The sequence below is a fragment of the Setaria italica genome, chromosome VIII (assembly GCF_000263155.2).
Source record: "Setaria italica strain Yugu1 chromosome VIII, Setaria_italica_v2.0, whole genome shotgun sequence".
Classification (NCBI taxonomy): Eukaryota; Viridiplantae; Streptophyta; class Magnoliopsida; order Poales; family Poaceae; genus Setaria; species Setaria italica.
The window spans coordinates 39,572,843-39,587,697 of NC_028457.1; the positions used below are offsets into that span (position 1 = coordinate 39,572,843).

At 48.4% G+C, this 14,855-nt stretch overlaps 2 protein-coding genes across 2 annotated transcripts; both read right to left on the bottom strand.

The window, feature by feature from the left end:
* Nucleotides 1-544: 544 nt before the first annotated feature.
* On the bottom strand, nucleotides 545-1,174 carry LOC106804487 (uncharacterized mitochondrial protein AtMg00810-like). The gene has a single exon (XM_014805660.1). The coding sequence runs from the start codon at nucleotides 1,172-1,174 to the stop codon at nucleotides 545-547; it is 630 nt and encodes a 209-aa protein (XP_014661146.1).
* Nucleotides 1,175-8,132: 6,958 nt separating this feature from the next.
* Nucleotides 8,133-11,366, bottom strand: LOC111258282. Its single transcript, XM_022829398.1, has 2 exons — nucleotides 9,737-11,366; nucleotides 8,133-8,529 (listed from the first exon to the last, which is right to left on the bottom strand). The coding sequence occupies exons 1-2, from the start codon at nucleotides 11,261-11,263 to the stop codon at nucleotides 8,455-8,457; spliced, it is 1,602 nt and encodes a 533-aa protein (XP_022685133.1). The 5' UTR covers nucleotides 11,264-11,366; the 3' UTR covers nucleotides 8,133-8,454.
* Nucleotides 11,367-14,855: the final 3,489 nt, after the last annotated feature.

Consider the following 14,855-nt stretch of genomic DNA (forward strand, 5'->3'; position numbering starts at 1 on the left):
CAGCTTTTTCTTGATTAATTGGACAACTATATATAGTCTAGATACAAACTTAAGATTTCCCGTAAGGAGCAAGGCCTGAATTGGGCCAACCAGTTTAGAACTCTATCTCTAGTAAACATTTAGAACTCTATCTCTAGTAAACAACTAGGACTCCTAACTAGGATACAATGCGCAAGGATTAAGTCAACAATCTCCCCCTAATCCTTGTGCACTTGATTGACTTGGACCGTTCCAATCATTGCTCTCAGCTCTTGGAATCTGATTCGCCCCAATGCTTTTTTTAAGATGTCAGCGAGGTGGTCCTTTGTCCCGATGAAGCTGGTGCTGATGCTTCCAACTTCAGACGCCTCACGCACATAGTGATACTTGATCCTAATGTGCTTGCTCTTGTCATGAAAGACTGGATTTATTTACCAGCGCCAGCGCAGACATGTTGTCAAACTTCAACTCGACTGTCTCAGCAGAATCTCCAGTGAAGTCGCTAAGCAGCCGGGCTTGCCAAACAGCTTGGGTTGCCACCGATGCGGCGGCGACATACTCTGCCTCACAGGAGGACAGAGCAACCACGCGCTGCTTCAAGGAATATCACCGGTCCTCCCTCCAGGAAGAAAATGCCTCCCGACGTGCTCTTGCTGGTGTCGACGTCGCCGACGAGATTGGAGTTGCTGAAGCTGTGCAGCCGAGGCGTCGTCTTGCTGCGGGCGTAGAAGCAGCCGTAGTGCAGAGTCCCAACGATGTAGCAGAGGATGCGCTTGACGGTGATCATGTGCTCCTCCATAGGACGCTGCAGGAATCTGCTCACATACCCAACCGCGAACGCAATGTCCGGCCGGGTACGGCAGAGGTAGCGAAGGCAACCGACGATCCGCCGGTATAGTGTGGCATCGACCTCCGCCGCCTCACTCATCCACCTCAATTTGAGCCTCTCTTCCATTGGAGTGTGCGCAGGATTGCAATTTGCCATCCCTGCCACCTCCAAGACCTTCTTGGCGTAGCTCCCCTGACTTGCCGTGATGCCGTTGGCGTTTTGCTGTACCTCGATGCCAAGGTAGAAGCAGAGGAGCCCAAGATCGCTTATCTTGAACTGAGTCTTCATCTCCGCCTTGAAGCGACGCACCTCCTTGTCCGACGTGCCCGTGATGATCAAATCATCCACATAGACGCCGACAAGCATCCGAGCACCGTCGCCACCACGATCGTTGATGCCGGCCTCGTGTGGACTCTACTTGAAGCCGAGGGACTTGAGCGTGCTGTCGAGCCGCGCATTCCAAGCGCGTGGAGCCTGACGAAGCCCGTAGAGCGCCTTGCGCAGCCGGAGCACCTTGTTCTCCTCCCCGGCGACGGCGAAACTGGGCGGCTGTGATACGTACACCTCCTCGCGAAGCACCCCATTCAGGAACGCGGACTTCACATCCATGTGGTGCACGGCCCAGCCATTGTGGCCAGCCAACGCGAGAAGCAGCCGCACCGATTCCAGCCGCGCAACAGGCGCAAAGGCGTTGTCGTACTCGATCCCCAGCTGCTGGACGTAGCCCTTGGCGACGAGGCGGGCCTTGTGCTTGACGATGTCGCCGGCCTCGTTCCGCTTCAACTTGAACACCTACTTCAAGCCAGTGGAGCAATGTCCGCGCGAAAGATTGACCAGCACCTAGGTGTCGTTCTCCTCCACGGACTGCATCTCCTCCTTCATCGCAGTGCGCCACGCTGCATCCTTGTCCGCCTCCGCGAACATCGATGGTTCACCAGTGTAAGCGAGATGGAGCTCATCGTCAAGGACACGAGCCGCCAGGCATGGTGGAGTCGCGTCACCCAGCACGTTGTCAATGGCGCGGTAGCGCACGGGCATCTCCCCGTGGCAGGCATCCAGGCGTTCCTCGTCGTCGGCTAGCGGCGTGACGAAGACAGGCGACGACGGTGCAGCTGCGACAGTCGAAGGTTGTGGAGTAGATGGAGCTGGTGCAACAGGCGCCGGTAGTAGAGAAGATGAGGGCGCAGGCATGGGTGCCGGAGAAGGCGAGGGCACAGCAACAGGCGGCGGTGACGGCGTGCGCGCTCCCCCATTCCCAGTAGGTGTGGGCATGAACTCCTGGCGTACGACTTGCTCGACACGGAAGTCGTGCGGCGCCGCCGAGATCTCCGCCTCCTTGTTCTGGCCCGACCAGCCCCAGCCGACAGCTTTGTCGAAGATGACGTCGCGGGACACAGTCACATTGCCCGATGCAGGGTCCAGGAGCCTGTACGCCTTGGTGCCACTGGCATAGCCAATGAACACCAGCGGGCGGCTTCGGTCTTCAAGATTGGAGACGTCGGGCTTCACGATCTTCGCGTACGCCAGACAACCAAAAAATGCGGAGGAAAGAGACGGAGGGCTTCTTGCCGGTCCAAGCTTCATATGGACTTTTCCCGTCGAGGCTCTTGGTCGGCGCACGATTGAGGAGGAAGACAGCTGTGGAGACCGTCTCACCCCAATAGCGCGTCGGCATCTTCCTCTGTTTCAACAGCGCTCGAGCCGTGGCGAGCACTGTCTGGTTCCTCCTCTCCACAACGCCGTTCTGCTGCGGCGTGTAAGGCGCACTGAAGTGGCGCTCGACACCTTCCTCTTCGCAGTAGCGTGTGAACTCCACGGAAGTAAACTCGCCGCCGTTGTCGATGCGCAGAACATGCAGGCGGCAACCACTCTGGTTCTTGGCAGCGGCCCACACCTTCTTAATTTTGGCCTCGGCGTCACTCTTGGATGAGAGGAGCTCGAGCCACATGTAGCGCAAGAAGTTGTCGACGAGGAGCAGAATGTAGCAGCGTCCTCCCGCAGTTGCTGGCGTCACCAAAGTTTTCCAAATGGGCCAGGCCCACTGGGCGGCCCGAGGCCCGGCACTAAAAAACCCGGTACGAACACGGGCCCGGCACGAGGGGAATAGTGCTCGGGCCGGCCCAGCACGATGATAGTGCCGGGCCTGGGCCGCATTCCCGGCACGCTGGGCCAGCACGAGCCCGGCACGATTTTTGGGCCGGCCCGATGCTGGCCCGACACCCCCGCGCCCCTCGCCTCCCGACCGTTGATCTCCGGCATCCCGTCGCCTCCCGACCGTTGGATCGAGCCGTTGGGGAGGGGGTATATAAGCCCGCCGGCGCGTCGCCCCGCTCGGCCGCAAACCCTAGCTCATTTCCTTCCCCTCCCCGCCGCTCTCTCGCTCTGGATCTGGATCTCGCTCTCCTCTCGGCTCTCGCTCTCCTCTGGCTCTCCGCCTCCCGCACGCCTCGCCGGCTCGCTGGTCGCCGCCTTTGGCTCTCCTCCTCTCCGCCTCTGCTCTCTCGTCTCCTCCCTCGCCGGCGACCGCTGGCCCCCCTCGCCTCCCGACCGTTGTGGTGTTGTCTGTTGGTGTTCTACTGATTCGTTCTTGTTTCATCTTCTTCCTCCCCCAACCCCCTCCTCCTGTCGCCTCCTCCCTCTCCGGCAACCGAAGGCCGGCGTCGGTCGCCTACCGGCGCCGCTAGCCCCCCTCGCCTCCCGACCGTTGTCTATTGGTGTTCTTCTACTAATTCGTTGGTGTTCTTCTTCCCCCAACCCCCGCCTCCTCTTGCTCCTCCCTGGCTCCAGTGTTCAGGTCCGTTGTTAGTTCACCTAGCCGTGCACTCTGGTGATCCGGATTCGTTGGTAAGCCGTTGCGTTGTTGTCTTCTTCCCCCACCTCTCGCTCTCGCCCACTCCTCTATCCACTGTCCTGTTGCCTCCTCTCGCTCCTCCCTAGCTCTATGCTCCAGATCCGTTGTTCGTTGACCATCGCCGTGCGCTCTGGTGCTCCGGATTCGTTGGTAAGTCGTTGCGTTGTTGTCTGCTGGAGTTCTTCTACTAATTTGTTGGTGTTCTTCTCCTGACTCGTTCTTGTTTTGTGTTCGAGGTTGATCCGTTGAGGGACCAGAGCGTCGGCGATGGACGGCGGCGACGATTTCCAGGAGCACACCATCAACAACGAGCTTCGGATGATGGGCCAGCGAGGTGATGATGAGAGTGACATGGAGGCAGAGCAGGACGAGCTCTTCGGTCGTAGCGCTGTCGATCCAATCGACATAGCTGCGACTGAAGCACCACCTGCTGGTCAAGAAGCACCTGATGCTGATCCAGACATGGTGAGCAGTGGCACCAAGAGGTCCCGTTCCACCACCTCTGAGTGCTGGAAGGACTTTGAAAAGATCTTCAAGGACATCAATGGGAAGAAGGTAAGGGTCTCTGCCAAGTGTAATCATTGTGGCATTATATATGTTGCAAAATCTTCCATTGGCACTGGCCATCTCAACAGGCATGTTGAGAAATGCCCAAACAGGAGGGCTAAGGTTCGTAATTCCCAGTCTGTGATCCATTTCAACCCTGACGGTTCTGTCCGTCAATGGGATTACTCTGCTGAGGTAGCTCGTACTCAATTATGTCATTTGATTGCTAGACTAGATCTTCCTCTGTGTTTCGGTGCATCTCCTGCTTTTGAAGAGTATATTAAACTTGCTCATAATCCTAGGTTTTCGGCTGTCTCTACGCAATCAACCACTAGAGATATGTGCAAATACTTTACTGATTGCCGTGCTAAGCTTATTGAATCATTTGTTACCGTTTCATCTGTGTCTATCACTTCTGATATCTGGTCTGGTAATGCTAAGGAAGATTACCTTAGTGTGGTTGCTCATTATGTTAATGCTGATTGGCAATTAGAGAAGAGGTTAATTGGTTTAAGGCTTATTGATGAATCTCACTCTGGCCAGAACATTTCTGACCGTGTGACTAGTGTGCTAGAGGAGTATGGTTTGATTTCAAAGGTGTTTTCTGTTACTTTGGATAATGCCTCTGCTAATACTACTGCTATGGAGAAACTTAGTCCTAGATTAGCTGCTTATGTTCGATCATTGTTCTTACATCAGCGTTGTGCTTGTCATATCATCAATCTCATGGTTAAATCTGCCATTAGTCTGATTGAGCCATATCTAGATGCATTTAGATCTGCAATATCTTAGATGTAGTCAGGTAGATGCACATATATTTACTTATGTTTTTGATCTTATATTGGTGAATGAATTCATTTTCAACTTGATCAATCTACCCTTCTAGCAACAGCAACGTTCTGTCTCCACTTCCTGTTTAGGTGGTGTGGTGTTGAGAGGTTGACCTTGGTGTGGTGTCATGTTGTGCTCCGACCCCTGCGCCCATCACAAATGGTTGTATAATCATGCTTATATGATCTCAAGTGGTTAACAAATAGTCCAAATTATAATCTAGATTATATAATCTAAGTTCACAAATTATGATAATTCTATAAGCAATCCATACCAAACTTATTTCATATTATACTATGGTCTTTTACCAAACTGTCCATTAAAATTTTGTGATAATTAACCACCAGTGCCATATATAACTAACCCCTGAACTGCTTTGAGTTTTCAATCTTGTTTACTTTTCCTCTTCTCTAATGACACTTTCAACATCATCATCTTCTCAGACAGGGTATTTGGTGCAAATTACACGGCCTGTCTTGTTGCTGAGGTTTCGTATGTTGTCACTTTGTTAGCGGCATCATGCTTCCCACCCAGCTAGAGATTGGCCCATCCACCTTTTGTAGCATTATATGGATAAATGAAATTATCTTGCATACTTCGCCAGGATGGTAAATGCACCATTTTATGTAACAACCGAGATTAATTAAGCTTGTCTTGGAGTATACATATGCATTATCTTTAGCATCTCTGGAATTCTAAGTTTCTTTTAAAATGCTTTAGACTTGTTTTAGAATTAAAAGCCTTACTTGCTAGTTCACGTTTTGTGAAGGAACTTAAATTTTCAGCATGATACATATGCTAGGAGATAACTTGTTAAAGTAGCACTTTTCAAAATATTAATTTAGGTTATTTTTCTGGATTTTTAGATGCTATATCGTGGGTTAACAGCTTACTTGAAAACTCAAATATGCTATTGTGGGAAGAATATTCTTTTCAAATCTGCAATAGTTGTTTAGCCAAATTCAAGTAAAATGGATCGCACATATTTTATAGTATCCAGACATCTCTCCTCGTGAGTTGAGCCAGCGCTGGTAGAGTTCGACGCTCCCCCGTGCTCGCGTGTCCACTATCGGAGTATAAGCGAATTGTCCATCTTTTCCTATTAATTTAAGATTTTGGGTTGAACTGGTTGATGCATGCAACTCAATATGATATCAGGGTTAGAGGTCTTGAGTTCGAAACCTAACGGACATGATTAAATAAAATAATTACAGTTCGCTCTAATATCCACGTATGCGGTCTACAAAAACCTACACGTGAAGGTAAGTGTTGGAGTATGAATTGCCTAACCATTCCTATCACCTAAAAATTTTGGGTTGAATTTCCTCGTGCATGCAACTCAATATCCGCCGCGCAGCCGTGACGCGCGGTCTGGCTCGCAGGGATGCCGTCCAGCATTGTTTCACCTCACGTCGCCCGTCTGCTTCACGGAGTCACAGGTCCCGCCGTTTTGTCGCTGCCATGCCAGTGCCAAGCCCGAGCAAAAACCAGCGCCTCTTCCTCGCCCGTTCTCTCTCCCTCTCTCTCCGTTCTTTTCCATGCAAAGTTGCTCCGCCCTCGTACTCGCCTGTGCTGTCGACCAGCAGGCAAGGGCTGGCTGGTCAAGCCCCGACCAGCAGCCAGGCAAGCTCCCCCACCTCCACTCCTGCTCTTGTAGGGTTTTGATTTTCTTCAAAATCCGTGACGAATATTTTTCGAGATCTTTTTCATGGATCTAGTTGACCGTATCGAGGGAGTATTTTTGGACTGATGTTGTGAGCTTGTTCTGGGGTGTTCTCGGTGTTCTTTTGTCTCGGAGCGCAGAAGCAGCTGCGCAGCGGAGCAGCCAGGCCGGCACGCACTGCAGGCCGGCAGCAGGCCGAGCGGCCCACGAGCCACCAGTGGCTGCCAGCTCCAAGCCGTGGCCTTGCAGGCCGGTGCGGCAGGCGGCCCAGGAGGCACCTGGCCAGCCCAGTAGCAACCGCTGGCCAGCAGGCTGGCTGGTGCGGCAGCCGGCCGAGGCGGCACAAGGCCAGCCCAGCAGCGGCTGGCACGTGCGGGCCGAAGGCAGGCCGACAGCAGCAGCCCAGCTGTCGCCCCACGTGGAACAAACAGCCCATGTATGATGTTTGAGTAGTTTAATTCCATGCAATTGCTAGCTAATCACTGTTAGGTTGTTTAAGCAATTTAATCGGTACTTTCTCTTGCTAATATTTTCGTGCTTAATCAAGTATCCTTTAATTAATCTTCGTATGATTAGTCAAGTTGAGGTTTGCTACTGGTTAGGCTCACCGGCGACAAAAGCGGATGGGAGTAGCTCCAGCAGTGGAAAGCAAAGGCGCACGAGCCAGGAACCGAGCAAGATCCCGGCGGCGGCAGCAGCGATGCTCGGGGCGAGGGAAAGGCGGGTGAGTGGAAGAATGGAAAGAGGAGCTCCGGTGAAGAGGTTTGGGGGGCTTTATAGGGCGTGAGGAGGAGCGGAAGGGGCGCCCGGGGGAGATCGAGAGGCGGCCGACCATTAATGGCCTTCAAGCTTTGTGCGGTCATTTCCAGGGAGGAGAAAGGAGGGGGCGGTGGTTTGAGGCTGGTAGTGGGGGAAGATGAGGTGGCGCGGTAGGTGGGAAGGCTCGGGGAGGTCAGAAGTCACGGGAGATGGGGGGGCTGGCGGTGCCTAGCTTCCTGCGCCCGTGCATGCGTGCGCCTGTTCGCCTGGGCAAAGGAGGGAGAAGGAACTGACGGGTGGGTCCCGCCCGTTAGTGGGAGAGAGAGAGAGAGGGCAGGCCGGTTGGGCCAACTAGGGCCGGCTGGTGAAGGGGAAAAAGTGTGGGCCAAAAGAAGAGAGGAAGGAAGATTGAGGCTGCAGAGTAGATTGGAGGGGAGAAAGGTTTATATTTTATTTTTTGAAATTTTGCAAACCACACTCCAAACAAAAACCAAAGGAAAGATAAAAACTTATCAAACACTTGTCACCTCTAAAATTAAATTTGAGTGCTCTTTTGTTTATTAAAGACTGTAATTTAATTAAAATGATTTATTTAAACCTTAGAGAACAAACTAGACGGAAGTTGCTTACATTGCATTTATGATGGAATTTTGGGTGTTACAGTGACTCCCAAACAACCTTTGTGTAAAGCATATTCTGAGAATGCAGTAGTTGAGTAGGGGCAAATGTATAATGTGACTGATCCTCGGGGCACTATAAAAGACGAACCCTACCTTGGTATAATTTTTCACATTCACTATTGAATGAAGAGACAACTGGTGGAGCGAATCTGACCGAAGCTAAAGAGTTTGTTCATTCCAGACTCAATGTGTCTTGACCTCGCCAGAGTTCGAGACACAACACATCTTCTTCTGCGATCCCGGTGCAGAGAGAGTTTCATTCTTGGACTGGCGGGCGGCCCTGTTCACTCAGGTGGAGAACTTATTTTGGCCCGTTTCAACTCCTCGTTCTCATCGGCAGCATCCGTCCAATCCCTCCAACAGAGAGAGGATTCGCACATTGCGGCCATGCCTAGAGCAAAACCAAACATTAGTGATTCTTTTAATTTTAACCTTTTTTAATAATATTTTAAAAACAACGCTTCCAGACAATTATTTCCATCCCGTGACCATTTTGATCATACCAGTTCGTGTGGTACAACAAGATAACATTATCACGCAACATGCATTGGCGTGACAAGCGTGCCATGCTGACAAGGGGAGATGACATGAACTCCTCTCATACGCGAGAACATGATTCTGCCACGCCAACTTGCCTTGGTGACGAGAGGCATGTATAATTCAATTTATCCAATTTGACCATCTAAATAAAACAGTACTACCTCCGTTCTTAAATACACACCATTGACTTTTTTTCATTTGTTTGACTATTCTGCTTTTCTACAAATATTTTGGCAAGTAGATAAACCTACAAGTTAAATCTAAAGTATATTTGACAATAGACATAATGATACATATTTTACTTTAGTTAACTGACTCGTTCAATAATATTGATGGTCAAAGTTGGAATAAAAAGTCAACAACGTCATCTATTTAAGTCATCTATTTAAGAACGGAGGGAGTATTTCAACTTTAAATTCTACGAAACTCGGCATGCACGATGTATATGGTGTGGTTGTTCCATTTTAGTAACATGCACAATGCAAAGTGCCATATATTTTGAAATTTTTAATTTCAAAGTAGGCTAGTTATTATTCCTATATCCCGCTTAGGGTTCTAGTTAAATATACCTACTTGGGAGCATCTCAGAAAAATAGCATTTGAACTTTAATTGTTACGAAACTCGACTAGTACAAAGGTATAGTGTAAAGGTCCCATTTTACTAATATTTACAAGATCAAGTGCTACATGTTTTAAAATACATAATTTCAAAGTAAGTTATTTATTATCCCTCTATCCCTCTTAGAACAGCTTCCAAGTGTTAAATAAATTCACTTCGGTATTTTCTTTCCTTAGTTTATTACTTAAATAAACTTTAAATATTTTAAAACTCTGTTTAATATGGAAGCAAATAATTAAAAGAACTGGATCACTAGCGTGAATCATACTCATATGGCGACTTTTGTCTGAAAAAAATGTCGGAATGATTGGATGGATAAGTTGCTAGCTAGGAGCAAGGCATACGGAATGTTCATTGTGCAGATGCATGGTGCAAGCTAGCACTGCATATGACGAAGAGAAACTAAACTTGAAAAATAATGGCAATCAAGTGTGCGTACAGATAATGTTGCGCCGCTGCCGAAAACCTCAGGTTTCATGTCATTGACCCAAAGGGTGATCTCGTTTGGGTGCTCCACGGCTTCTTTGCTCAGTACATCAATTGTCTCGCGGATGCCCCGACCGTCAATTGTATAGTTCTTGGAGCATCGGAACACGACCTTCTCAAGACTGTCGAGATGCTTGATGCCCATGTAGTAGTCTTGACTTGCTGTGCTTGTGTAGAACTTGAACTCAAGATGCTTCAGCTTTGGCATGGCTTCACGCTTGAAGGTCAGCCGTGGCAGACGGCAATCGACGCAGAACGTCTCTAGCTTCTTGAACCCTCCACCAGTGAAGGCAACCGGCTCCCGTGGGAGGACCTCGAACCTTAGTTGGAGGGCCTGCAGGTTGGGCATCTGCGTCTTCAGAAACTCGAGGTCTTCGTGCACCAGTTTGCAGAGCCTGATATCTAAAGTGCAGACATTGAAAAAGCCTTGCTTGACCCACTGCGGTACTTTCATGTGTCTCCCGTCAACTCTAAGCAGCGGAACTTGTAGAGGTTGATACCTCGGGTTGAAAGGGTCGACGAACACGATGAATAGGGCCCCCTTGCAATTTGCTCCAGAAGAGGAGATAACCCCCTCTGCCAACTTCACCATTTTATCAGAATAAAAGTCATCAACAAGCACCAGAGTATTGCCTTGAATTCTCCAGGGTACCTCTCTGACATTAGTCACTCTAATGTCCAGAGTGCTTAAATGCACCACTCCCCCAATTCCCATGGGTAACCGTGTGATAGAACGACAAGATGATAAGTTCAAATACTGGAGATGCATGAGGCCACACAAAGATTCAGGTATTGCCTTGAGATTGGAACATTCAGATAAATCAAGATGATGCAAATTTGTGAGATTACCAAGTAAATTTGGTAGTTCACTTATCCCAGAACAACCTGACATGTCAAGATGCATCATACATTTTAAATCACCAAATGATCCTGGCAGTTTTGATATGCCAGAACAACCTGACAAACCCAGATATCTCAGTGACCCGAGCTTGCCCATTGATTCTGGTAGTCCGGAAATGTTAGAAGATCCATTGAGGTTCAGGTACTGCAGTTTTGGTAGCTCAGTCATAAACTCTGGAAGAACTTCATTTTGCATTCGTGGAGCAGTAAGGTACTTCAGCTGCTTCAGTTGCCCAATAGAGGCTGGCAACAGTAAACCAGAGCATCCACTAAAATCCAAAATATGCAAGCACTTTGCAAACGAAAATGCCTCACATGAGAGATCCAGCTTGCCGCTATCTGAGAAATGAAGTGCCCTCACCTTTGAGGGTAAAACATTGGATAACCTTGTTGTGTGGTCATATTTGGTAACCGATGCATAGCGACAATATTTCTGGCTATGTGCTTTATTATTCTTTGATGCAACATAAGAAACAATTAACTCATCACCCATGATCAATGCTACCAGATCATGCACCAGGTCGTGCATAGTGTACCGCTCCATATGATCTTCCCAAGTCTGAAATGATAAGTTAACCATAGTCCACTAAAATGTCAACTAATAATTTCTTCATTTTGTAATAAAATTTAAATCCTAAGTTTACAAGTGTATAAACTGTGAGGATACCTTGTTTATTTATTAGTAAATATGTACTATATATCATATCTTCACCAAAGAAATATTACTTATTAAAAGAGTAAAACAACTATGGGTCCTCAAAATTGTAATGTTATGGCATCCGGGTCCTGAACTAGCAAAATGAACAATCAGATCCTAAAAAAACTTGCTAATTGTACCATATGAGTCATAAATCGTCTAACTTAAATTAAACTACATGCGTGACATGCTGTTTATATTATGCTATGACAAAGACCCAACATGTGGGGACCACATATTGGGCCCATCTCTCCTCTCTCTCTCACACCCGCTCTATCCTCCCTCCCTTTCATCCTCTTCTCCTCCAGCCCATCTCATGCTCAACATGTTACCAATGCTGTATGGGCTGCTATCACGTTTGGTCACCATGCACTACTGGAGAACATCGCATTAGACACGGTTGGTAGGACTCAAACATACCGAAAATGCATCTCAGATTGATTTTTCAAGATGAAAGGGGGGTGTCACCTTTAGTCCTGGGACTAAAATGTTTCCAAAAAAAAAATAAAAGAGGCCACCCGCTCAGGCGCCGCTTGCACACCGGCTGCCCGCCGTCGCCCGCCCTTGCCCACGCCCACGCCCACCCACCGCCCACCTTCGCCCACGCCCACCTGCCGCCGCTGCCCACCAACGCCCGCGCCTCTATCCGCCTCCACCCGTGCTAGCTGCTGCCCGCCTCGATCTGTCCGCCTCCACCCACCAGCCCGCTGCCGCTCGGCCACCCGCCACTGCCTGGCCGCACCAGCTGCCGCTCACCTCGATCTGTCCGCCTCCACCTGCCAGCCCGCTCGTGCCCGCTGCCGCTCGGCCACCCGTCGCTGCCTAGCCGCGCCAGCTCATCCCGTGCGCCACTGCCCTATCCTCACCTTGCTGCCGCTCCTCACTGCTAGTGAGTGGCAAGCAAAGGGGGAAGGGGAGGGGCAGCAAGAGGGGAGGGTGGTAGGAGAGGAAGGTAGAGAAGAGAGGGAGGGGAAGGGGTGGTGGCAGCGGTGCAGTGGGCGAGGAGAGGAGGCATGGGCATCTAGAAGAAGATAAGGTGGGAGGGTGGGGGAGAAGATAAGGAAAGGGATCGGAGAAGATAAGGATGAGGGGGCACGCGTGGATAGGCATTTTGTCCCGGTTGGTAATTCCAACTGGGACCAAAGGCCCCTTTAGTTCCAGTTGGAATTACCAACCGAGAGTAAATTCTTAGTCCCGGTTGGTAATTCCAACTGGGACTAAAGGGGGAGCATTTAGTCCCGATTGGTGTTTTCAACTCGGATTAAAGGCCCCGCCAGATTCTCGAGGGCCACTAGCCTTTAAACTGGGAGTAAAGTGGCTCTTTATTCTTGGTTGGTGAGCCCCCCGCCAGTGCCCATCGGTGGTTGATTTTTTGTCCCGATTGGTGAACCCTTAGTCCCGGGTCCAAAATCATCCGGGACTAAAAATATTGGATGGAAGATTAGTTCTCTAGTAGTGATGCACGCATCCATTTCCAAGTCTTTGTGCCAGGTTTGGCTGCGACAACCAATTACTAGTTGGGAGGCAAGCTCCTACACAGTCAGTCACCAGCTTGCCGCTGGTTGCAGCCGCTGGTGTCAACACTGATGAGGTACCCGTCAAGCTTGACCACTACCTCTCCAAGATGGGTAGCGGGGGAAGGAAGAGGCACTCGTCCTATGCACATGCTTGCAATATCGGTCTACCTACTCACCTCCAGCACCTTTGTGGCGACCACCAGCCCGACTCTACCATTTCCTACGAGTTTCGACCATCGTCGCTCTACCTACTCACCTCCAGCACCTTTAACGCAACATCGAAGCAAGCAAAACATATCTTCTCTCTCATCATTCTTTCTTCATGAAACTAATAGGCAAGCCAGCAGCTCCCATCCTCTGCGCTAGAGGCTGAAGCAGAGCACCACAAGTCCACAACCCCATGACTCGTGTTGTACTGTAGCCAAGTTTAGGAACTTGATTGTACGTTTTTCGAGTTATGGGACTGGTGAAGTACTTTATTACTATTAAAACTAATGAGAACTGAAAGGACAGACTAACAAATAGTTTAGGGACTCGAGGATCTGGCGATACTCGAGATATGATCATTCAGGCTCGAATGAATTTTGGGAGAACAATTTTCAGGGAGACTATCATCATTGCTAACTAGTGCATTTGGTTTCATCGCAACAGTATTATCTTTGGTGATGGCGTTGGGTCTATGGCTACGTGGAAATTGGATTTCAGAGAAGAAAACGACAGTGAAGCTTTCCTTGGATAATTGGATGAGTAATCTGTAACTTTTAAATCCTCCCCCTTTTTTCTCTTTGAGCCTGTGAGCTTTGTAACTTCTTTGTACATGCACTTTTTCTTTATATATATATACCAAAAAACAGGTATGGGACTCCCCTGCCAATTTGTTAAAAAAGGAAAGTGTTTTTTTGGGGGAAAATGTGTATTTTTCATACCTCAAGTATTGCAAAAGTGTGGCATTCATCTCTCATATTTCATTTGGTGAAAATCAACCCCACCTAAGTTTGATAATGGTTCAATGCCATCTAATGATGGTTTATGCCACAAAATTATTGGGCTAGTCCTTGCTTAGCAATGTAAGATGCTGAGTCGAATATGTAAAACCAATAAAAAATTAATAAATCCTCTAAATTTCCTATCAAATAAAAATTATCGGAAAAAAATAATAAAACTGATTCACACCAAGCTATTATAGCAATTGACTCAACATTAGACATAGCTAAGCAAGGACTAAACCAATGTTATATGACACTAAACTATTGTCAAACTTAGGTAGGGATGATAAATGCATCAATTTAGTAAGTTAACGGGCTGATTTACACCAAATCAAACATAAAGAATCAATGCCACACTTTGGCCATACTTGAGAGATGAAAAATGCAATTTTTCTATTTTTTATTCCTAAGTATTTTGATGTTTTACTTGATGAAAATTGATCCCTTAGCTAATTATATCGGTGCACGAATCATCCCCACCTCAACTTAACATTGGTTTAGTGCATAGTTTATGCCACACAATCATCTGGCTAATCACTACTTAACATTGTGGTTTCCCAGCCACACTGCCACATCTGAAAAGAGGACCTCGCTGGAGCTTTGATGTAGGGCAGTTTCAAGCATTTCTTAGATACTTAAAGACATGTTGACATTATTACATCAAACATTTGTATAGTCGGTTGGTAACCCCTTTGCACAGGGGTTTAAGCAAGCACCTGCAGCTGAACGCCCATGAAAATGTGGGATTTTACAAGTGAAAACTGGGCAACAAGATATAAACATCTACTAGAACTAGCATAAAAAAATTGAAAAAAAAAATCATTTTTGCACCTAGGCCGACCCGACTACTAGCCAGCCTAGCCAGCCTTATGTGTATTTTTCATGTGAAATATGCACGCGTGCAAATTCCTAAGTTCAGAACCATGACCTCCCCTCTAGCATGATCCTTCCATATACCAGCCCACTATATAT

What these genes read in the sequence shown, in the direction of transcription:
- LOC106804487 (XM_014805660.1), bottom strand. Translation starts at nt 1,174, where the DNA reads ATGCTTGTCGGCGTCTATGTGGATGATTTGATCATCACGGGCACGTCG.
- LOC111258282 (XM_022829398.1), bottom strand. Translation starts at nt 11,263, where the DNA reads ATGGTTAACTTATCATTTCAGACTTGGGAAGATCATATGGAGCGGTAC. An exon ending in GCAGCGGCGCAACATTATCT is followed by an intron (nt 8,530 to 9,736) that starts GTACGCACACTT and finishes GTTTTGCTCTAG; the next exon opens with GCATGGCCGCAATGTGCGAA.